General features: G+C 45.0%; 1 protein-coding gene across 1 annotated transcript in view; it reads left to right on the top strand.

The window, feature by feature from the left end:
* The window catches only part of LOC119161912 (sodium-coupled monocarboxylate transporter 2), an 81,105-nt gene that overhangs the window by 47,458 nt on the left and 9,488 nt on the right, over positions 1-24,159 (top strand). The window contains exons 7-13 of the mRNA XM_037414413.2: positions 4,898-5,027; positions 9,101-9,189; positions 17,678-17,787; positions 19,404-19,471; positions 22,154-22,240; positions 22,914-23,095; positions 23,992-24,110. Of these exons, the coding sequence (XP_037270310.2) occupies positions 4,898-5,027; positions 9,101-9,189; positions 17,678-17,787; positions 19,404-19,471; positions 22,154-22,240; positions 22,914-23,095; positions 23,992-24,110 (785 nt within the window). The remainder of the gene's footprint in view (positions 1-4,897; positions 5,028-9,100; positions 9,190-17,677; positions 17,788-19,403; positions 19,472-22,153; positions 22,241-22,913; positions 23,096-23,991; positions 24,111-24,159) is intronic.

The raw sequence follows: 24,159 nt of genomic DNA, 5'->3' as shown, positions 1-24,159 counted from the left end.
TTTAACAAAATAAAACGAAATGTTCTAACGAAATTTTGGGAAAAGATGACAACGTCCTCCATATTTGTCATTGCGAACTTGTACAGCATGTCGTCGAGAACAGTATGCATGAAATGATGAAAGGAACTACTAGAATCGTTTATGCCAAATGGCATGCGGAACGACTTGAAGAACCATTTATAGCAAGTAAATGCGGTCTTAGCGATGTGTTTAGATTTCATTTTGATTTGGAGGAATCCGCACGAGTAGTCGAGTGTTATAAACACTCATGCACTGCCAAGACTTGACTATATTAGCTCAATTGAGGGGAAAGGATAGGCAACCCGAACAGTGCATTCGTTTAAGCGGGGATAGTCTACGCAGAGGAGCGTGGTGCCATCTTTTTTTGGCACTAGAACGATAGGAGACGCCCAAGGGCTCTGTGGCAGTCTCACCACACCGGTGTTGATCCTCTCCTGTAGGGCGACGTCCAGTAATGTCCACTTGGGGACGCTCAGCGGCATGGGGTGACGGGTCAAAGGGCGCGTGTCACCTGTGTCGATGCGATGACGCAAAACAGGAGCGCGGCCAGGTTGCTCCGTGGACACGGCTGTGAACGGCTCCACAGAGCGCACGAGTTGTCTTTTCTGGATATCCTAAAATGGACTTTTTTCCGACAGCTTACAGTATCTTAGACGGTAAAGAAGTTTTGCCGCGGAACGCGATCGATGTATGCATGTGGTGAAGGGAAATTACGCTGGGACGAAATGATGCAATTCACCTATGCAGGTGAATTGGAAGCCGCCCATTGCTGAGCCCAAAATGACATTTTCACGCGTGATGAAGTCCCGACCCGGTAACATGGTGACTGCATATCCAGGGCAGTAAACAAAGCGCTGTCTGCAGGTCATTCTCGTAAAATAGAGCTGGAGACGCAATCTATCCCGCGCTGTTATTAATGCTTATTTAGCAGTTCCCAAGTGCGTGTTGCATTGGGTAAGCTTTACTTTGCGTATCTGGCACAGACAAAAAATGCGATCGCTATCGAGAGAGACGCTGCAACCAGTGTCCAAGAGCGCAGGTATTTCCTTACGCAAAGCGTGTACCCTGAACTTGACAAGAGCCAGCACGTTTGATGCGGCAAACGGATACAAAATCAGGATACAAAATCAGTAAACGGATAAAAAATTCAGTGGCCCTGAATGATGTGGGGGAGCTTATTATCACCGCGGGCTGTGGCTGTTCCTCTGGTTGGAAACACGCCCGGTGGAAGGTGGCATAGGCCACTTATTCCGGTAGTGTCAAGGCTGACTACATTTGAAGCAAATATTAAGAGTCAGTCTGCTCATGTCTTCCCGAAACCATCTCGATGCGAGCGGCCTATAAGCGGCACTAGAGGGACCTCTGGCGTTCCAAGAATTTCGTTGCTGGCCTGAGGGAGAGGACGGGTTTGGTGGCAGGGAATCGTAAGTCGGGAGCCTGCCACTGCGGAGAGTTTCTGCTAGGGGGGCCTCGAGAATTGAGGTCTATGTCCGGGCTCACCCCGAAAGGTCATGGCTCGGGGCCGTGCGACAGGATTGTCCCCGTGTTTGGCTCTCTCCAGGCACAGGCTGGCTCGAGAGCAGCGTCGGCCGGAGGAGGGGACGCATAATGCTGCTCCCAAAAGAGCATTTCCGCAATAGGCCAAGCGAAGCCTGCAAGCTCATCAAGGGAGGAAAACGAACAGCCAAAAAGGTATGGCCTAAAGAGGGAATGGTAGCACCACAGAACGTGCGATACCTCAACGGTCTCAGGAGCAGTGGGATCAGCCCGACGGAATGACCCTAACATCTTGCATTCGGGTGTCCAGCTCACCCTGAATGCAGTATTCGTAGTCTACCGCAGGACCTCTGCCCGGAAGGCTGTGACAAACTGGCCCTAAGATTCGAACGGGGGCTGGATACGTCACCATTGTTCCACTGTACCTGTCAGGGCAATGAGCAGAACCCGCTAGAACAAATGCAGCTCCGAGATGCCTTGAACAGACCTGAAAACGGAATGGTCGTCAAGAAAATCAATGACCAATGTTTCGGCGGCTTACCCAATAAACGTTTGGGGGCTGCATACGCCCGAAGGCAAGGTCCACGAACCAAGTCGTAAAAACCTCGGTACCGAGAGGAACCAATGGTATATCGCGAGACGATGACAATGAAGTAGTCTCGCCATGTGACAGCGGCTGCTGAGCACCGGTTTCTGCTGCATCATCTGCCCCTGCCTCATCCTTGACTGCAGGCACGTTCGCATCAAGCGCGATAAAGACGTGCGATTTTCCGTGCAATGCGGCGGGTGGTATCGCATGGTGCGGCGTGCCACATGCGACGTTTCGGGACACACGGGGGCGAAGGAGTTGTCAGCGGCTGGCTCCACCCCCATGCAGCGCCTTGGCATGAGCGGTCGGACGACTTTTTGAACTCGTAATGAAGCTCAAAACGAACAACATTGGACAGCCACACTTCGTTCCATAAAAAAATAATAAATAAAACACCTTCGTGGATGACAAGCACGTCGCAACAGCGGTAACAGCTGATTATTCACGACTCCGACAAGTAGGCCTAGCATGGCGGGTGCCGGCCTTCGCCTACGCCATTCACAGGCGAGCTCATCATCGAGCGCTTGTTTTTCACAACCTTAAGCTTTACACTCGTATGCAATGCGTTAGCGAACACTATTACTTTCTAGATGTCATCGACGTGAAGAGCAGAAGTGGAAGCGAAGCGAGCCGGCTCACAGAGACGCCGGTATACCTGCGAAATGTCCTTGCATCGCTGCTCACGTTCTCCGATTTCGCTATCAGTTTCAAAACGGGCGTTGTCTTTCAGGAATGGCACACTTGAAACATCACTTTATTCAATCCGGAATAATTTTATGGCACAAGGGAAATGTACTCGACGTTTGTCACACCACCGCAGCGGCGATGTCAACAAATCCAAGCTCGCGCCACTCCATCAACTCGCCTGAACTGGCCTGGACCACGGATGATGGGAGTGACGACGGAGAGATGGCGCCACCAGTGGTGTGTTGCCACTCGTCTACTCGCGCTATGATTGGCTGTGGCCATGCAGCGGTGCGATGCGGCGACGAAAATAGGTCCGTTCGATTTGCCTTGCACTACGTGAACCACTTCAGGCAGTGCAGGTGAATAGAACTAACCTAGTATCTGCCGGTTTGATGCTCGCCGCACCGGCTACGCGGTAGTGCCGTGCGATAACACGTCATGAAACGTCACAAAACGTGACCACCCCGGCTGCCGCATCGTCGCACCGCACGCCGCATCGCACCGAAAATCGCACCGTCTGTTTCGCGCTTCAGTCCTCGAGGCTGCTTGGCGAGTCTAGGTAGTGTCCATGAAAAACAAGCGTAATCACGCTAGACGAGGCTGCAAACAAGACCTTCAAACGCACCACAAGCGCTAACGATAAAAATAAGGAAGACTAGCGAACAAAATGACAGGCCTGCTACAAGAAAACCTTGATGTCCCCACTACCAGTCATCCACGTCACCAGTCATCCCCACTACCAGTCATCCCCACTACCAGTCATCCCTATAGGTTACAGGCGTCAAATGTAAGCTCAGAGCCAAGCGTCCGGCTGAAGCCCTCAAAAATAAGACAGATGCAGAGTATGAAAAATGACCTTTATTGTCCTCAGGCCCAAGTTCAATTTTCTAGCGGCCGTTCTACTGTGAGCGTGTGATGTGAGCTGGTGCGCTGAAGTACCAAGCCACCTACTATAGGGTGTTTACCACGAACTTTTCTACAGTTAAAAAAAATGGGAGTGATACATCATAACGATGATGAATGAAAAGTGTACCTTTTATTCATTGAAAACTTAGAATTTTGTCCACGCGAAAAACTTCAGCAATGCAAAACAAAAGAAGCCTATTTAAAGACAAATACCTCCCACATCAACACAAAGCAAAGCTTTACAGAAATTTTGTGGTAAGAGAGCTGCCACAAAATTTGTTTCTTTTTTGAACTTGTGCTTTATAACGTAAATTTAAATAACACGTAATTTCAATGCAAATAATTTCATGGCAGTAAAACAAGATTTGTCCAACTATTTTTGCGGTCACACTCAAGTGAGCATAAAAAAACTACCAAGATAAAATCTAGAAAAAGAAACTATAGTTATGCAAAGTAAGAACTTTAAGCTATTTATTCAAATTACCTTCAGGGTAAAATATGAGCTATAAATTGTGGCAAAAACTGCAGTTCGTTTGAGCCTAATGTATTTATAATACTCATTTAATTTTCAGCAATTGGTAATGTGTCGCCCATTGATTGCTTTTGACAAGCACTGACTTAATGTTGGGCATAGTTGGTTAGTGCGTTCTTTGCACAGGTATAGCAATGTAAATAAATATTGCAATATAAAGAAAATGTAAATAAATGTTCTACTATGCAATGGCACTCGCTGCGGTAGCTTAACGTCTGACGCGTAGTGGTGCGAAGCATGGAGGAGTAGGTTCGTGTCTTAGTCACTTTCCTGTTTGACGGAGAGAGATTCGTTAACGAAAAGGGAGGAGATAAAAAGGGCGCTATTTTCTGCATCTCTCAGAACCTATAGAGATGGGGGGAGGAGGATCTCAGGGTTACAATATGTGCTTTGGCATTGTATTAATATTTTTCTGTAGATCAAGCTAAAAGCAACGATGAACTTCTAAATTGTGACCAAAATTTTTGGTAAATCACTCGTTGTATTTGTTTCTTTTCAGTAAAACTAAGTGTCTAATCTTGATATATTGAATTTTACGTTAAGCCCATCAGAACTGCCATGTACCTTGGGCGAGTTTTCGATATCTTATGCAATATGCGATATGCTCGAGATGCTCTTCTAACCGCTTGGTTTTATGCCTTTTTTTTTGTCTATCACTGATACAGCATCACCTACATAGGCGTCACGTTGAACGCCTTGTACAACTTCATCATGGCCGGCATGGCTGTAGCCCTTGTCTACTGGTACAGAGATTGCGACCCACTTCTCTCTGGTGCCATAACCAAGCTTGACCAGGTGAATATATATGGTCAAACAATGACAACTTATACTGTTTTCAAGGCACGTTAAAGAACCCCAGGTGGTCAAAATTTCCGGAGCCCTCCACTACGGCGTCTCTCATAATCAAATGGTGGTTTTGGGACGTTAAACCCCACAAATCAATCAATCAATACTGTTTTCAAGCTTCAATTATGGATGAAATAATTGTGGCACGTTAACACGTTAGATATCGCTTGTTCTTCGTCCTTCAGGTTCCATTTAAACTGAATGTTGACATTTCTTTTGACATAGTAGAAAACAAGATGCTGGTGTGTTTGCCGGCTTCTCCTCGTCACCTAATTAAGAAGTTAGAGTACAAAAAAAGCAAAATTCATGAAATCGATAGAAAAAGTTGTTTCTAAATGTATTGGTAACGTGACACGAGATGCATAACCCTGTGCAGTCAGCCCATGAAAAAGGAGTTTTGCACATGAGTTCTCAAAAGGTACAATAGTATACTTAGCGTCCCAAAACCACCATATGATTATGAGAGACGCCGTAGTGGAGGGCTCCGGAAATTTCGACCAACTGGGGTTATTTAACGACCACCCAAATCTGAGCACACGGGCCTACAGCATTTCCGCCTCCATCGAAAATGCAGCGGCCGCAGCCGGGATTCCATCCCGCGACCTGCGGGTCAGCAGCCGAGTGCTTAGCCACTAGACCACCGTGGCGGGGCACAAATATATAGCAATATATCACATATAGACATCAAGCACATATATATAAATATTTTTAATGCCCTACTATTTAGTGAACTACGATCTTGCTGGTTAATAGGCAGAACTTCTATCAGAGATCATGCCAGCTGACACAATACACACAAACATCTGCTAAAAAATTCTAGCGATGAATCACTCTTCCTTCCGCCTTTCTGGCAATAACCACCACGCGGTTGACAGCAATACGGTATATTGCTAGGGGTTCTTGTGTTTTTGTAGTGCGTGAACAAAAATAAACGAATGTAACGCACATACTCGCCAAACCCTCACTACGAGTCCACTAACAATAAGCATGAGCCGAATACAATCATGCACGAAACTTGAACCTAATATCTATCAAACATCAGTGCATTTCTGGCGGAAAATACACCAACAAATTGCTGCGAGTCCACGAAGTGAATGCTGATAATGGGGCGAAGCAGTGTATATTGTAACAAGAATTGTTGCCTTCTATTTCGCTCTGGTTATTAGCTGTTTATTTTGTTCTTGTTATATTTCGGATCTATCATATGCTTTGTTTGATGGTTTTAATGTCAGTGTTTTTTACAGCGTTGTGGCCTTTAGTTCGTTCTAGTTAACGGTGTTTCCATAACGTTTTTGTTGACTACAGCAGTTGTGATTTCTTCACGTCTCGTAAGTGTTACTGTTTTGTCGTTTTTATAGTTTTGTGGCCTCCTTTTTGGTTCTGGTTAAGAGCCTTTTATTTTATTTTGTTGCCTTTTGCTCTGCCATATGCACTGCTGGATGTGTAGTTAGATGTCAGTGTTTTTGCAGCGTTGCAGCCTTTCATTTGTTTAGCAATATGTTTTTTATCTGCACTTCGACTAGGGGCCATGGCGAGGAAAGCTTTTATGACGACGGTCAGACATGCGGCCCTATAAGGCGCCTCGCCTCTAAACAAGTCACCCTAATATTGCCATTGGCCCACTTGTGTACGCGGGGATTCTAATCTTTCCTATCCTTCCGGTAATAAGCCATACATTTCCTTCACGCCGGTTCAATGTTAGCGATAATAGGTCGCAGTGGTTACCGCATGGGTCGTCGCTAGCAAAGCGTGCGTCATTGCACAGCCACCACTATCCTTGCTGTCTGTGTTGAGGTAGCACAATAGGTCAGACGTGATTCGCACGTAGAACGGTATGAGGCACTTCAGTTAGTGCACACGTAGGCGCGCAATCGTGCATCTCACGTCATATCTTGTGTGTTTCGCGGGCATGCGTTGTAAGCATAAAAACACTAATACTTATTCAATGCAAAGAGAGAACGTTTCTAATCGGAACCTCAGCAAACCAATCTGAAAATGGGTGAAAGTTTTCGCCCAGACCCATGGTTTAAGAATTTAGTCAGTTCAAATGATTCATTGGGCATTTAGGGGTACTGGGCTGACCCTATACTTACCATGTACTTTAAGATTCCTTTAAGACCCATAATCTCTAGAACTACTCTACTTAACGCCTTCGGGTTGGTTTCATTTCAATCATCCGCGTCTTCTCTTGTAAAAGAACTACATACATAACTATTTCTAGTATTGAAATATTCACAAATTGCTAGCAAAGCAAGTCATTTTATTGAGTGATATTATAAAAAGCAGTAAAAATAATGAAACTTTTTTTCACATGTGCATCATTCTAGTTCAGTAGCTTCGTACTGATGTTTGGTTTATTCCGGTGAAATGTCCGTTTCCTGTTCATTCAACTTGCTTTTATAATATGGCAAATCTAACGAAAATTCATTTTGAGATACCAGAACCAAAAGAGGAAAAACAAGTGTATTTCACGTTTTCTTCAAAAATCAGGTGCACTTAGCAATCCCATTATTAGCAAGCAGCCTTATCGTCATCACACGAATCTGCTTTTCTCTTCGTTACTTCTTTTCTTGGCTCCCTGGCTGGTTTGTCAAGAGTTCTGTCTCTCTGATGACCCAATACTGTCGATGGTGGTAGATCTGACCTAGCCATATAACAGTGTTGCGCTTCTGGGATTAGCCGAACAGCGTTGACAACGCCTACTTGGGCCATACAGGCCTTCCTAAAAGAAGAGTTTCTAAGGTGGCAGTTCTGAAGGTTTCCCTCCCACAGAATACAATCTATTGTGTTCTCTAATGTATCTCGTTCCTCTGCAATCTGCACTGACTCTGCTACTTCTAATCGCGGTTTGGAGATGCTCCACATCGATCAAAGCATAGCCATTGCGATTACAGGTAACATTTTGTCCTTACGAAGACACGTAATGAGGACAAAGCTTATTTGCTAAAGTGCTAGCACGAGTTTTCCCGATCTCGTTTATGCTAGTAACCAAAGCTTATCAATTTCTAATATATACTGCACTTTCTGAACAGTTTATTTCATTGGTCACCGCGAGAGTATCTTTTACAATCTAAAAATTAATGCACAGAACCACGTCTTCATGTGCGTCTCTCACACACACAAGGTAAGTGGACTTGGTCAATGCCAGGCGTGTTAGAAAAACCGCGCCATGTGATTTTAAGTAGCCTGAATGCTTCTTTTAAAACATGCTTAGCTCGGGTAAACTACCAGTTTTGAATTAACAAAATTACGTCAGACAGAAAGCTTACGTTGTACATGGTCTCACAAAAAGGGGCCTGGCTTCTTCTGAGTGAAAACCTTGTCTTTCTGGCTCAATCAAAGCGAGCTAAAATGTTTGGGGCACTGGATATTATGAAGAAAGGCCTTGTCATTGCAAACGTGCCAAAAACCGAATTTCCAATTTCATAAAATTACCGTATATGGTGCCTTTGAAAAAAGATGAAAATATGGTGTCACTTACAACACGAAATAGCCGTTAACATGTGTTTGGTTGCGTTTTCATAGCGGCAATGGCATATTTTTAACCTCAGGCTAGAGCAAGCTAGGGCAACCGGTATATTAAAAAGTGAGCTGTTATTCCAACAATGGGCCCATGTGCGAACAACACTATTGTGTAAGACAAAAATGTCTAATACGAAGGACATTTGCATCATAAGTAAGTCCTTCTGACTCAAGGAACCTTCTATTGTTCTTATAAAAACCTACTACTACATTGATGCAGTGTCGTTTTATCATTTGTCGTATACATTATAGGGCAATGAACTAATTCGTTCGTAAACTTCATGTACTTCAGTTAGGTTTTGTTTTGTTTCGTGGAAAATGACGAATGATGCTTCATCTTTTATTCAGTTCAATCGCATGTTTCATGATATTACGAAGAGTTCGCAGGCAAACCTGGTGGAACCGTGAATAGTATTTTTACTGGTGTCACCCACTTGAAAGATGTTTTAATGTCGTTTGTTGTGCATGTTTCGATCATCATTCTTTCTCCCTGTAACCAGATGCTGCCATTCTACGTGAAGGAAAATCTGGGCGAATTTCCGGGATTCTCGGGACTTTTCCTCACAGGTGTAGTCAGCGCTGCCACAAGGTACTGCCGCATCTGCCAAGCTAACGTTTGATATTTTAATTCTATTGACTAGTAACTCGACGAATATTCACACGCTAACATACTAGATTGTCCATGATGTATTGCCATGGACAAAATAATATAGAGAACCGCACACGTGGATAGCAGAAGTGAGGGTGCCAACGACATCTTTTGACTATGTTACATGAACACGTGAAATGTTTTTAGATGCGGATCATCTCTTGCTCGGGTCTATGGCCGGCGGCGTCGGCTCGGCCTCGGCATCCCCACTCACACTACGCATGCGCGACTCTCCTCTTTCCCTCCTTTCAACAGCTGCGCGTTACTCTCTCCACTTCTCTCCTACCACCTGCTTGCGCTTCTCCTGCATCCTCGCGCCTCATCTCGCTGCGCATGCTCTGGCCTCCTCCTCTAGTTTCCACTCCTTCAAGTGTGAATGGAGTGGTTCTTAAGAGAAAGGAAGAGAAAAGTGAGCCCCGTTATTGTCTGCTTCAGTGAGCGACACCGCAACAGAGCTCACAAGGGATGGGGGTAAGGAGGGACAAAAGGGTAGAAGTAAAGGTATAGGAAAGAGGAAGAAGAAGCAACAACAAACTGAGGGGATAGGAGAGACAGGAAAGATGGAAGAACGGTCACCGGAGTCCGAGGACGGGGTACACTTGCGGCAGATGTTGTCGGCGTCTGTAGATAGCGTAGAGCAGGACCAGTAAATCAGAGTGAATAAAGCGGGTATATGGAACCAGCGCTGGAGTTTCTACGGCCGCCCTGGCAACCAAAGCGCGCACATCTCAGCTGCTCTCACAGACGAGAGTGGCGGCTGGTGGAGGCGCTGCGGGCGCGCGTCACCGTAACAAAACCAAAGGGGGCTGGCGCTACTGCCGTGTAAAAAAGTGCAACAATATGTAGAAATGGAGGAGGACGTATCCGCCTGCATTTTTCCTTCTTAATAATATAAATAAGAGAGGAAGCGGCGTTTCATCCAAGCGGTCAGGAGAGCAAAGTTCTGCTATCCTGTCTAGTAGTGTCGGGGTGGTTGATAAACCGAATGGCGCGTGTCTGCTATATTTGTACGATAGTGAAGACGATCACCAGTGGAAACCAGGGCCATCCAGTCAAATTTAAACGGCGTTTTGCCGGAAATAAGACAAGCGTATTAATCAGCATACCATATATGTAATTTTTTATCTGGCCCGCTGAGTGTTGAAGGCCCTACCTCCGCTCAGGGGGGTCTATCAGCCGAAATCCGCAGGACACGAGCCAGCCATGCTGATAACAAGAGCCACCTTTAGTTTACGACTCAAAAATAACGCAACAAGCCTTCCCGGTTGGTACAACACAACACTAGCGCACACAGGAAAAGCGAAAACCCGGAACAAACAATCCCCGCAGACTGGCGGTCAATGGAACATACGCAGTGAAACAACGTCAGTAAACCCAGCGCGCAACATAACAACAGGAAAGTAAATTCACACGTACCACGCCGTAGAATACGGGCCATAGACTCACCTTATAGCAGACGCCCCCAAAACCGGTGAGGCTTCGCCTCTGTAGCACGCACGGAGAAAACACCCTTCGCACCTAGCGTGACTGACGCCGCATCCCATCGCTCGCCTGCCACCAAAAAGCCCACGGGCTCGTCGCGCACCCCTTCTGACTTCCCCGCCACTTTTCCGCCCCCTGTGATTTTTTGGATGTTGACGCTCGCCCCGCGCATGTGCAATGCGCGCGGGCTCTCCTCGCCCTGCTTCCACCGTGCGTGCTGCAGATGAGGGTCCATCGGCCCAACAGTGTGAAGTCTTGCACCTCAAGATCAACAAAGTTTCTCATACATCCATCCAGCTGACCACCACCACCGAGCTCCATCTTATGCCATCGCGTGAAGTTTATGATACGGTACGGAGTTACTCTATTTATTTGTAAACAGTTACGTATCGACGCAAGCTGCCTTGTCCACGAGATTTGTGCGGGGGCACTTTCACCTCCGCCTCTGAACTGTTATAAAAGATAGTCTCGCGGTGAATACTCGATGCGGAGATGCCTCTGTTTAACTTGTCCTTGCGGCAACCCAGGCACCCAATAGGAACACAGACCCCGGTGAAGACCAAATTACGAATGCGATGATAAGAAACTTTGCGACAAAGCCATCGAATGTCTGACAAAACAATTCAATGAACATTGTTGGCTCAAAGGGAAGGTCCCTGCAGAAGGGAAAACCGCCAAAAGTATAACCTTTCCGAAACCCGGAAAAAATCCCCCCCTGCAGGCGCTCACACCTATATCACTTACGTCATGCATGGGGAAGCTTTTTGAACGGGTCGTTCACACCAGACTTCAGAATTTCATAGAGGACAGGGGGCTCTTTCCGGCCACCGTGCTTGGCTTCCGCAGTGGTCTCTCAATACAGGACGCTTTCCTTCTGATACAAGAAGAGGTCCTCAAAGGCGTTCCCAAAGGTGGAGAGCATTTGCTGCTTGCTCTAGACTTAAAGGGAGCTTTTGTCAATATATCTCATGAAGCTATAATGTCAGAGCTAAATATAAGTGGTTGCGGGGAAAAGATATATATCTATATAAAAGATTTTCTCACTGATCGGGAGGCGACAATTGGTATCTCAAGCGTCAGGTTTGAGCCATTCCGAATGCCAAACAAGGGAACGCCTCAAGGAGCCATAATATCTCTTCTGTTGCTTAATATCGCCATGCGTTTACTCGCTCTTGTCTTATATTGTGTACCACAGCTAGGTTATACCCTCTACGCAGACGGCATTACTCTGTGGGCCACACGGGGGTCCCTGGCCAGCAAAGAGCAGACTCTGCAAGAGCCGGCACTGGCTGTCGAAAAGTTTGCCAGAACCAGTGGTCTCAGCTGCGCACCCGAAAAATTGGAGGTGATCAGAATACACAGCAAACCCTACAAAAGTAATGGAAGAATAGAAATTGAAATCGAAAAGCAGAAAATTAAAGAAGTCACTGTCGCCCGGATCCTGGGTTTCTGGGTTCAAAGCAATGGTAGGGCAAATCACACTATCGGTTTTCTTAAATCGGCAACTAAACAAGTGGCTAGGATGATTCAGAGGATCACCTTCCACAAAAAAGGCATGAAAGAAAGTGATACTGTCCGTTTAGTACAGGCGCTCGTATTAAGCAAATGGACTTACAGCTTGCCTTTCCACACGCTGAACAAGAGCGAGGAAGAACAAGTAGATCCTGTCATCAGAGCGGCTTACAAGGCAGCATTATGCTTACCGATAAGCACTCCGACACAGAGGCTTCTAGAGATCAGCCTGCATAACGCGTACGCTGAACTGAAAGCAGCAACATTGATCTCTCAGCACAACCACCTCAGCTAGACGAAGTCGGGACGAGAGATACTGATGAAGGCGGATATACCACCGCAACCCCAAAACTTGGACGAGGAGCTGACAGACGTACCAGACCCAGTCCGACGACATATTTCGATCGCCCCTATCCTCAGGAACATGACCAAGGAGCGGCATCACGAAAGGTGAGAGGAGCGTGTAAAATGGATCAGAAAATTATTCAGAGGCAATGAGAACGTGCTATACGTTGACGCTTCCAGGTATAACTGGAAGCGCTGCGTCATCACAGTGGTAAGCAGCGACACGAGAAGCATAGCGTCCAGAGCATCACTGTACACTACATCGATCACCAAGGCCGAGTGTTTCGCCATCGCATTGGCGAAGAAAAGTCGAGAGTGCAACGACGGCCAGACGTACATCACCATACTCTTAGATTCGCATGAGGCGTGCTGGCTCTTCACGAAAGGCCGCCTCCCATTAAACATTTGCAAATTTTTAGGCGGCGAATTGAGCAACACTTATAGGATGGTCTGGTGCCCGGGACATGCAGGCCTAGAGGGTAACGAGAGGGCGGACTCTCTAGCTCGAGCGCTCACGAACCGAGCGGAGAAGCAGCCTTTCTCGCTGTTACCACCACCCAGCAATGACGGATTTCGCGAGGAGGAGGAAATCGGCCCGACTCGGGTGGCTCCACGAGAGCTTCTTGCTCACCAGCGATCCACGTGGCAGAAATATGGCACCCCCCACAAATCTCTTAAAGGGGAAGACGTCATAGACTTCTGTAAAATTCAAACGGGAGTTTATCCAAATTTATTACGACTGCACAAAATTCATCCAACTTTGTATGGGCGCGATTGTCCATGGCGTCACGACTCGTCACCGACCCTTTACCATATCTCGTGGAGTTGTGCTAAACGGCCAAATGAACTCAATCACTTAGAGCGTATGTATAGAATGAAAAATTTTTTGGAGCAATGGGAGGCACTCCTCGCTAGCTCGGACCTGAGGGTGCAACTAGCACTCCTGGACCACGTCCGGCAGGTGGCGCTAGCCAGTGGAGCCTTCGACATGGGGCCCCACCCATGTAGCTCCTAAACCCCTTCTTTATTTTTAACGCAATAAAGTTACTTCTCTTTCTCTCTCTCTCTGTTTAACTTAACTTGTGCTAAATAGAGGGCCCTTGTCACGAAAAAAGCAGCGGACTACTCGAAGCTTAGCCTTTTATTGTCAACCGATGCATTAAGGTTCTTTTTCAGTGGCAGCCGTGGCTATAGTAACATCGCAATTCATGCCTTGCTAAGAAGTATTAAATGTCTTCGATTTTTAATCGTCATCTAGTTCACATAACACACAGTTTCAGTTTTGCGCTTGTCGGTGTCGGCTTAAAATAATGTTCAACATTGATAATTGCTAGGCTTTCGTGTGTAAAACAAGATATCATTTTTAGGCACGCTGTAGTATGCGGTATCAGGATTAATTGCGACCGTTTTGGGTCCTTGAATGCGCACATATATCTTCATTAGGTAGAGTCCGGTGGAGAGGGAAAGTCAAGCTCTTCCGGCGAGAATATGGCCGCTGACAAGAACATCAGCAGCGGTCCATGGCTGCGTTCTGCTACAGTGTTTCCAAGAGTTTGTAGAAGTGGGCAGGCCAGGTGCTCGCTCCCGGAGAATTGCGACTGCGACGCCTTCTTACGTTTTCGAACAGTTTGTTCTTTGTCACGACCTCGCGTAGGCGACAATGGCTGTCTGGAGAGGTTGACTTCATGAGAACTGCAACAGTGACGCCGTCTCACGCTGTTCGACTCCGTTGAACAAAAGCGTTGCCCCGCCGCGGTCGTCTAGTAGCTAGGGTACTCGGCTGCTGACCCGCAGGTTGCGGGATCGAATTCCGGCTGCAGCGGCTGCATTTCCAAGGGAGGTGGAAATGTTGTAGGCCCGTGTGCCCAGATTTGGGTGCACGTTGAAGAACCCCAGGTGGTCGAAATTTCCGGAGCCCTTCACTACGGCGTCTCTCATAATCATATGAATGGTTTCGGAACGTTAAACTCCACATATCCATCAATTAATATGAATGCGTTGAAGAGTTTGGCACGGTGAAGTGTCGATTGGTTAAATTCCCTTCGCTCTTGCCTCTTGCTGTATTTTTCTATACACCCTTCCAAGACCACATCACTGACATCTGGCATTGGAGAGTTTTAAGTTTTCTGCATACAGTGTGTTATTGCTGTTCGATATTCACGGCAGTGCGGAACATCAGATACGTGAACAGATGCACGCAAATATAGCAACGAAATCTGGTGACACTGTCAAACAATAAACACGAACACAGACTTGTATAGTATGTTTTAAATTCTGAAGTTAATGTCCTCCATCCAATCAAGGACACAAAAAAGAGTGACTGCGTGTTACGAGTCACTGAAAAGTAGAACACTATTCGTTTTTGAGTTTTTGAAGAACACCAGGGGTCGAAATTTCAGGAGCACTCAACTATGGCATGTAAGGGCTCGAGGTCGATGACAGCTATGGCGGGCATCTTTACGGTAGCTGGCTTCCCGCCGTTGTCCACAAAGCCGATGCTCGCCAGTGAGGAGACGCGCTCTTGGAGATAGAACGAAGGTTTATTTACATGACGAGAAAGATGAAACAGTACAGAGTTTCAGCGGAGATTCAGTTCAGATTCAGCTCAGATTCCGCTAACGTGCAAAAAGTCTTCGGCTTTTATAGCCCGTTGTCTCCCTATAAGGAGGTCCGAAGAAGGCGGTGACCACTGTTGCGAATCATCTGACGTGAAGTCGCAGTGGTCTACCCACCAGAAAGAGTGCAGAAATGGGGCCACTGGTGAGAAGAACGTGGGTGAAAACGTCCAATGGTTAGCACGAACGCACCACACAATGGCTCACCCGGCCCATGCATTCAATACATCGCAAGGCGAGGAGGTAGAGTCCGGTGGAGAAGGAAAGTCGAGCTCCTCTGGGGGGAAGATGGCCGCTGATGCGAACATCAGCAGCGGTCCATGTCTGCGTTCTGCTGCAGTGTTCCCAGAAGTTTCTCGGAGTCGGCAGGCCAGGTGCTCGCTCCCTGACAACTGCGACTGCGACGCCTTTCCACACTTCTGTACTGTTGGTTCTTTGTCATGACCTCGCTTAGTTGACAATGGCTGTCTGGAGAAGTTGGCTTCATGAGAACTGCAACAGTGACGCCGTCTCACGATGTTCGACTCCGTTGAACGAAAGGGTTCTTCGCGATCGTTCCGTCGAGTTCCTCGTAACCCAGCCACAGCAAACTACCTGGCCCTCCTGCAGGACAGCGTCGTGCTTTTTGCTTCTGGGGCGCCGATGGGATTGAAAGCATTCTAGCACACCAGCTCACGCACAATGGCGTCTACTGAGACGAATTGCCGGGCTAAACGTAACAGGTATTCCTCATAATCGCGCCGTGGTTTTTGGACGCAAACCTGAAAGTATCATTGTTGAAGTAACGAATATTGCGATATTTTGGCACTTCTAAATGCTGAATCTTTCTCTCTCTCTGTCTCTAGTTTCTAACTTTGGGGCTCCTTGTGAGTACGCACTTTTCTGTACGCACTTTTCTGTAAACTGACATCTTTGTGGAATAAACTTTAAATCTACATGTACATGCCCGTCTGTTTAACGTTAGGAGAATAAATCAACGACTAAGGCTAGCTGAATAATATCAACTATAAGTATGTGCTGACTTGACTTAGAAACAGCTATGCGTAGCTGACAACGATGAAGCAGTTAACCTGTTGGCATACAAAGAAGCATTCTCTTCCCCAATTATCTTAGCTGAATAAATGAAGTAGGAGAAGCGAGTGTAGTGGCTTCAGTGGGGAGTGCTGTAAGTCGTGACTAGTACCACCAACCCATTCCAAGCCACCAACAAGAACTGCTCCGCAGTTGGAAACTCAGTCCAACACAATTGGTTGGAGGCTGTGTTTCATCCTGTTATAAAAATATTATTCGTGGGTATGAAACTTCTATGGTATAAATGAACAAGGCATGATTTAAACAGATAATACTTATTGGTTGCTTTTCGAAGAGGATTGTCAAGTTATGACGCCAATATTTTTTTTATTTCTCACAATTGAAAGGGTAAAACAAAGGACATGTTTACTTAAACACAGTTTTAACTAAGCATTCAACACGATATTATTGTTTCTCACACTGTAGGTAATAATACGCCAGAAAAAAAAGAGAAGGAAACAGGTTTATAGCACAATGTTCTTCAATAGACACCTAACTTTTGCGCCGAATATTTACAATGCCTTCAAATAAATTTAGGCACTTTCACCGCGCAAGCTGTAAATTCCCACACTGTGTTTGCGTACTTCAAGCCATTTCACAAAACGAGGTAGGGTAAGCGTCGTATTGGAGCTTCCATTCGTGAATTAGACTGGTATTCTTTAGCGTTTACAGTTTTCACTACGAAATGGGAAAAAAAATAATTGGCCAATTCGGCCACAATCAAGTGAGGCCGGTTATTAGAGCTCTTTGGCTAGTTGAAATCAGAGTCAATCAAGAGGCACTCTACATTTCGCTTTAATGAACGGCACTTTACTGAATGTAAAACTACTACTACATACGCGATATCCCCGTCTATATCGGTAATCGGAAGATGAAACCAGTGAAACACGAAGAATATCAACCACACAGGACAATCGCTGTGGGGTTGTTCTTCGCTGTCTGACCATATGCTTTTTCGCTGGTTTTATCTTCTGAATACTAATGAACCAACTCCTCCACAAACCTATGTTGCCAACTCTCGCTGTGTATTTATCTAGTTCCGCCAGCACCGGTACACAAGTATCTTAAATTAGGCGATACTCTCGAATCTTAGCTATACAGTTAATTCTGCCACATGTGGACTGATTTGTTGCTGAGCAGTGTTAAATGACCGTTAAGTATGGTAATCCTCACGACCACTGACTAAACTACACAGGTGCACGCAAGAAACGGGTAACGTTCCTTTGGGCCGAACACACATGCTTCGTGTGTTCGTATTCGTGTGATTTTATATAAAAATCAATCTTCAAAGCATCATTCAGTAAGGAATAGAATATTAACTTTGCAAACCTGTAACAATCGTAGAGCTGAAGTAAGCAGCGTAGGCCTGACTTTGTTCATTATGTGTTCTTTATTTCCTGCAGCACTGTGTCATCCATCATCAATTCCCAAGCTGCCGTGTTTTATGTAGACGTTATTTCACAGTACAGAAAGTTCTCGTCACAGCAAGCAGCAGCCTTTACAAAGAAGAGCGGTAAGTAACTGCAGCCGTTACGGACCAGGTCAAATTAACACGTTCATAGCGCGTGGTATTTTTGTGTTCTTATTAAGCCGGTGGTGACGTACACAATGTTGTCAACAAGTACTACAAGCAACTTTTATGTGTGACTGAAACTGTCTTCAGAAAGAAGGGTATCGTGCATACTGTCGCAAGCAGCAAGCATCACAGCTGCTGGAATGACGAACGTTAGGGAAACTTGAACCCTCTACTATCGCTCAGCACTCCCTTATATATCTAATATTCAATATTGCCCTATGGTACATTCAGTGACACAGACCGCCAAGTGCACGCAAAAGTAAACCTAGGCCGACATAACGTAAGTGATAAACACAATAACGATAAACGCACTAAATAAACTACCACGCGTTGAAAATTATAGCAATACACTTTTTTCCCTAATGCATGGTGCTAAATGTAACTATTTATTAAGAAATACCACACCTCATGCATATTCACTTTTTTAGGCTCTAAAGCTCAGGCAGTCCTGTTATAAAGATCAGGAAACTATAGCGGGTTCAAATTTAGGGGGTAAATTATAACTACATGCTAACTCATACCGATGACTTGTAACGGTCATACGACCAGGGTGTCCTTGAAGTAATTGGTCCAACGTAGTCACAAATCCATCTCTGACAGTGTAGTATCTGGTCGAAGAGAGACTACATTAGTTCGTTTGTTCACTGGTCCAGATTTTCCTCGTGAAACATCGTTTTTAAACATACACTGAACGTATCAGCAAGATGTTGAGGGCAAGGGCCATTACAGTATGCACGCTGACGCTCACTTTATATGACTGCGGTAGTGAGGTGGTGATGAAGTTGAATTATGAATAATACGCTCTTTCTGTGACCCAATTCGGGAGCATTGCTCAGCTTTACTGTTTGGTAATGCGCGCAGGCACGAGCGGCATCAGCTGCGAGACCTGAGTTGTGGTGAGGGGCAGGTTGAACTTGCCTGTGTGAGCATCAGTTACCGTCAGTCGTTCGCTGGTCGCCAGCCATTATCTATTGCGTGACCTCTTTCAGTAGCAGCGGGAAGTAGACATTACTTTAACCTACAAATAAGTTCTCTTCGAAATAATTTCTAAGGTCCCTTTTGCACACACACCTAAGACGAATAGAAGGTGAAAGCCTTCTTTTTTTTTCTTCTGAACAGGTGTATTGTTCATGCGCCACCACCCTGCAAATCTTTCTGCACCTAATGTGGTTTTCCACCATGTCATCATGGGAATACGTAACTTGACGTCAACATGACGTCCTTATACACGTCACAAAATCTGTCATTGGTGACGTGATGAATACGTCATATCGCAACATCATCACGCGATGATGACTTTTTGCGTTCCTCATGCCACCCGCTGGTCGTCCATCAATTATCGCATTTGATTAAGCATCTAAGGCTTTCGTCTTATTAAGTGAACGTCCCTGTGCACATTCTAGCGTGCAGTAGTGTCCTGTTCTCACGTCTGACCGGTTGGTAATGCTCCGTCGCTATTACCTTTCAAGCACCAGGTAGTCGAGCGTGCGTGGCTTGCTCGTGTGGCAGCGTACCGATCTGTGTTCACTCCGTCCATCTCTCTTTCTTTCCAGCCCTGTTCTTCGGATGTGTTCTCACTGCTTGTGCGGTAGCAGTGCCCCACCTAGGTTCAGCAGTTCGGGTAAGCAAGTTTAAAACTAGCGTGCTTTCTTTTTTATTTGAAGCGTTGTATATCCACCTGTTCATACACGTCAACATCTCACATACGCCCGACTAGATCATTTAACTAGATGGCAAGAAAACGCCAGTGTATAGTGGTGACTGATGATGGTGAACTTCGCATATACAGGTTGTTTCATGACATGCGTCCAATAGTCTTTAAAATCAGCACAAGGCGCTATTTACTTGCTGTCTTCAGTGTTGCTTTTGCTGTAACGGAAGGCATTTTAAGAGGGTTTAAAACATCATTGGCAACAGTAATTGCAGAGTTATACTAATTAACGTTTTTGTTAGTGGAGCGAGGCAGTTAGGTCCAATAAGAAAATTGAAGTCCTTCATGCGAAGAATCCATTGTCGCTTTGAGATTTCGAAAAAAGTGGCATCTAGTGATAACTGCGAATTAATAAGTTTCTTCTAAATTCTGCCGTGAAACTGAAACCGAAACGCGAAAGACCGCAACTGCCCTATTTGTCTGAGAAGTCCGAAATGAGGAAGCGCTGTAATATGAACAATCAAACGACTTCGTAGTATGCGTGTGTGTGCTGCGTTTGCCATTATAGCACGCTTGACGCACATCGTTAACAAAAGGGAAAGAATTGTATCCCTGTAAATACTGTTTTGAACAGCGACGTCATTGTGGTCGTCTGCTTGTTGCGCTCATCGGTACTTTGCTTTCGGTTTCACCGCAGAATTTAGGAGAAGTTCAATATGTCACTGTAATTACTGGAAGCCATTTTTCCGAAATCTCAAACAGGCAACTGGCTCTTCACATGAATGTCTTCACTTTCTTTAATTGACTTAACTGCCTAAACTCCCTAACTAAAAAATTAATTAAATTGTGTTGTAATTACTGTTCTAAGTCATGTCTTCAACCATCGTAGGATTTCTGTCGCTGCAGACAAAGTAACCGTGAAGAGCAAGAAAAAATAGCGACCTTTGCTCATTTTTAAAGAAACATTGGGGGACCCTTAAACTTCGCCTTCAAGAGTTGAACGCGATAGCGAAATCCGGCTCTGCGCCCTTCAACTGCTAAGTGCATACTTAGTATGTTTTCTTACACGCACACGCACACACACACACACACACACGCACATGCCACACACACGCACACGCTCACTAACACGTGCGCGTGCAAGCGCGACGCATCTATAGTAATGCAGTGACTGTGCAGTGAGTCCACTTCCCTCTACTAGAACGGCGCTCTGCTGTAGTCAAGACACGTTTTCCACAATGTCTCACAGATGGCACACAGACACGCACGCACACGCACGCGCGAATGGTACCTACAGGTTTTTTTTATCTGAAGCAAGAGTCGCATGGCCTCCAAGATAACGCCGCGTGCTCACCATCTGGGAGGCCATAAAGAGTCTCACAATTCCTCACAGATGGCCGCACATTAGCTAGCGTTTGATGTTTGATTTATCAACACCTCAGTCAAGGCACGATATGTTTTTCGCTAGATGGGCTCAGTTGTCCATTTTTAGAGCCGTTTGAAAGTTCCTGTCTGTTCTTAGCGGCGATGGCTGCACTATCCCGGCCTTTTTTGATGTAGTTACAGGGCCTCCCAAATGCGCCTACAAACCGCCGAATGGGCTCGTTTTCGTCGTGACACCTGTCGAACAAAATGCGTTAAGGAGACTCATTCCACTACATGACATTTATGTAATGTTTTCTCCGGAATCAGATGCAAGTAACATCGTAGCTTTGTGGTAGGACACCTGCTTGCCACGCGAACAGCCCTGGTTTGACCTTCAATAAGACCGAAAATTCTATTCTTTATTTAATTTGCTTCTTTCTCAATTTTTGCTCACGGATTATTTTTTGCTCATAACCAATGGTGCTGACGCCAACGGCGGAATTTCTGCGACACGAGCTCTCTAACACTATCCCGTTAATATTGGACACATTTCTTGAAACACCTTGTATATCGCATCATATAGGTTTTTGTTGCTTCGATGCATCACTTGACTGCCTGCTGAACACTTTTCAAATTATGGCTTAGTGAATTCACAGAAGAATGCTTGCGAATTCTGTATTTTTAAGGACGCCTAGTGTTCATTGCTACACAGACGTTGTGCCCCCATACGTAGAACTTGCAAGCCTGTTTATTCCTTTTTTTATTTTTGTTGCAGTTGTGCTAAAGCCTGTTCGCATTTTTATGCACGTACAACGAACACTCCAAACAGCGTCCATTTTGATGTGAGCTATATATAAACAAGCGTAAAGCGTAAACTACCACGACATCTGGCAAAGCGGAGACTGGGTGGCCGTTTATTAAGTTATAAGACGAATGCGCAACTAATCAGACGTCTTTACTCCGAAAGTTCGCCCCTTGTGCGCGGACTACGGTTTCGACCGTTGAATGACCCAACATTTAAATTTTGGTCACCTGACGCACGAAGAATATGATGAAATGAATACCTGCAGCTTAAGAAACATGCTTTAGATCATCAATTATCATTGAGTATGATAGCCACTCTTTAGCACGAACGTTTTCAAATGTCTTATACACTTCTCGGATAATGTCTTAACGTTAAATCATTATAAATCATATAGGAAGCTACTATTAACAATATGACACTCACAGCCTCTAGTGTCGTAATAAATTTTAATGACATCTTTTATCTACTTTTTTTTCTTCAAGCTTATTTTGGTGCTGCACAGTGGTGGAACTGCACCATTCGTTGGACTCTTCATTTTAGGTCTCGTTTTTCCGTGGGCCAATGCAAAGGTACATATTTTCAGTATGCTTACTCTGTTGCTGTTCTTGGTCTTGTTGCTTAGTGCGATCAGCAATAAAAAAGCATGTTAATAAGCAGGCGAAAGATATCCAGAAAGGTATCAGCGAAGGGTGTCAGAGCATCGACGATGGTTGAAACGCAAATGTTCCATGTTCAATAAATGGCATAAAACTGTGTCAATAAAACAAAAAGCATAAATTGAAAGTTTTTTTTTTTTTGCTGTTTTGTTTTCGTGACACCTATTAACGTAAGAGTGTCAAAGTCACAGCGCCTATATCGAATGATTACTGTATAGGTTGTTGCGTGCGTCGTGATTTCCAGCATGTGCGCGGACTGTTCTCTTGAGGCTTAAAATTAAATGTAATGCATAAGGTTCACAAAAATAAAGCTAAACCAAATCGAACTCGTTTTTACTAGACTTATTTTCCTTTTTTTATGAGAAAGCTTCTATATATGCACGTATCTAAGTTAGATCTCGGCATGAGTCATACAATCACTATATTGTCTCTATGGATACTGAGATATTGATAAGTTGAGTAAGATTTGTTGTGACTTGACACCTCTAGTAAGTTCTATTTGAGGCTCTTACGAGTTATTCCCAGGCTTCTACAGTAGACCCGCCAGACTCACCGACCACGATACTCACTTGTGTGCGCTTTGCAGGGCGCTGCTATTGGTACTTTGGTGGCTGGCTCTCTGCAGCTGTGGCTGATGTTTGGAAAGATCGCCCTCGACATTCACTCCCCCAGGATGGGTGTCACTGTCGACTATTGTCCAGTCAACACCACTTTTCCCATTACCTACAATTCAACCTTTATTGATGATGAAGTATCGTCGGTAGAAAGGTGAAAAGAGCTAATTATTTCATTGTCTACTTTGTGCTGTCTACATGCTACATGTTTCATCCCTACTGATTAAAAAATATGCCAAGACTCAACGGTCATCTTCGACCTATTTGCTGCCTTAGTAAATTTAAAATGCTATTTAGGCTTTTGTTTTGTTTTTCTGCTCTTTCAGTAACAAAAGTGCACAGTTATCAAGACCTAGGTTCATGAGAACTTTCAGGAATAAATGAATGAATGAATGAATGAATGAATGAATGAATGAATGAATGAATGAATGAATGAATGAATGAATGAATGAATGAATGAATGAATGAATGAATCGTGGTGCAGCTGCTCTACGAAGCACTCAACGCTCTTAATAAACGAATCACATCGATTCCAGAATTGACATGTTCCTTCTCAAACATCATCTAAGAGAAATATGCTCAAGTACTACTGCAGTAATCAGCGTAACTAACTAGTAAGTAGGAACCTCCTCTTCATGGAGACAGTTTCCAAACTGCAGAAGTTTTTTGACGCTGCACACTTAGGCCTACCACAACCAACAATGTACTTATATTCGTCTACCCATGCTTCAGTATGCTTATATCCAGGCCTTTATTATAAACCGCAATAAAGAAACAAACTACGTTATTCTTGCATAGAGTATAATAGAGTGTGCGAACGTGTGCTCCTTAATGTGCTGTGTTTATCTCTCTTCTTTCTCTCCCTTCTATCTTTCATCTCCCTCATCCCCCTCCCGTGCGCAGGGTAGCAAACCAGCTGCCTATCGACTGGTTAACCTCCCTGCCATTCTTTTTTTCCTATTTTCCTTTCTCCTATATGAAAATGATGTTATTGTATGAGTACAAATAATTACAAACTCTAATTAGGAGGTCGTTTGTTTATTGTTTCAGGGTTTTGGATCACCAAGAAAACAGTCTGCTTGGCTTCTACCAAATTTCAGCCTACTGGAGCTTAATATTTACCACCTTTCTTACTATCACTCTCGGCGTTGCAGTCAGCTTATTAACAGGTTAGTAGGATATAAAAACTTACCCGCCTACTGGAACCAGTGGAATGGC

The sequence above is a fragment of the Rhipicephalus microplus genome, chromosome X (genome assembly GCF_043290135.1).
Source record: "Rhipicephalus microplus isolate Deutch F79 chromosome X, USDA_Rmic, whole genome shotgun sequence".
Classification (NCBI taxonomy): domain Eukaryota; kingdom Metazoa; phylum Arthropoda; class Arachnida; order Ixodida; family Ixodidae; genus Rhipicephalus; species Rhipicephalus microplus.
This window is presented reverse-complemented; position numbering and strand designations above follow the sequence as displayed.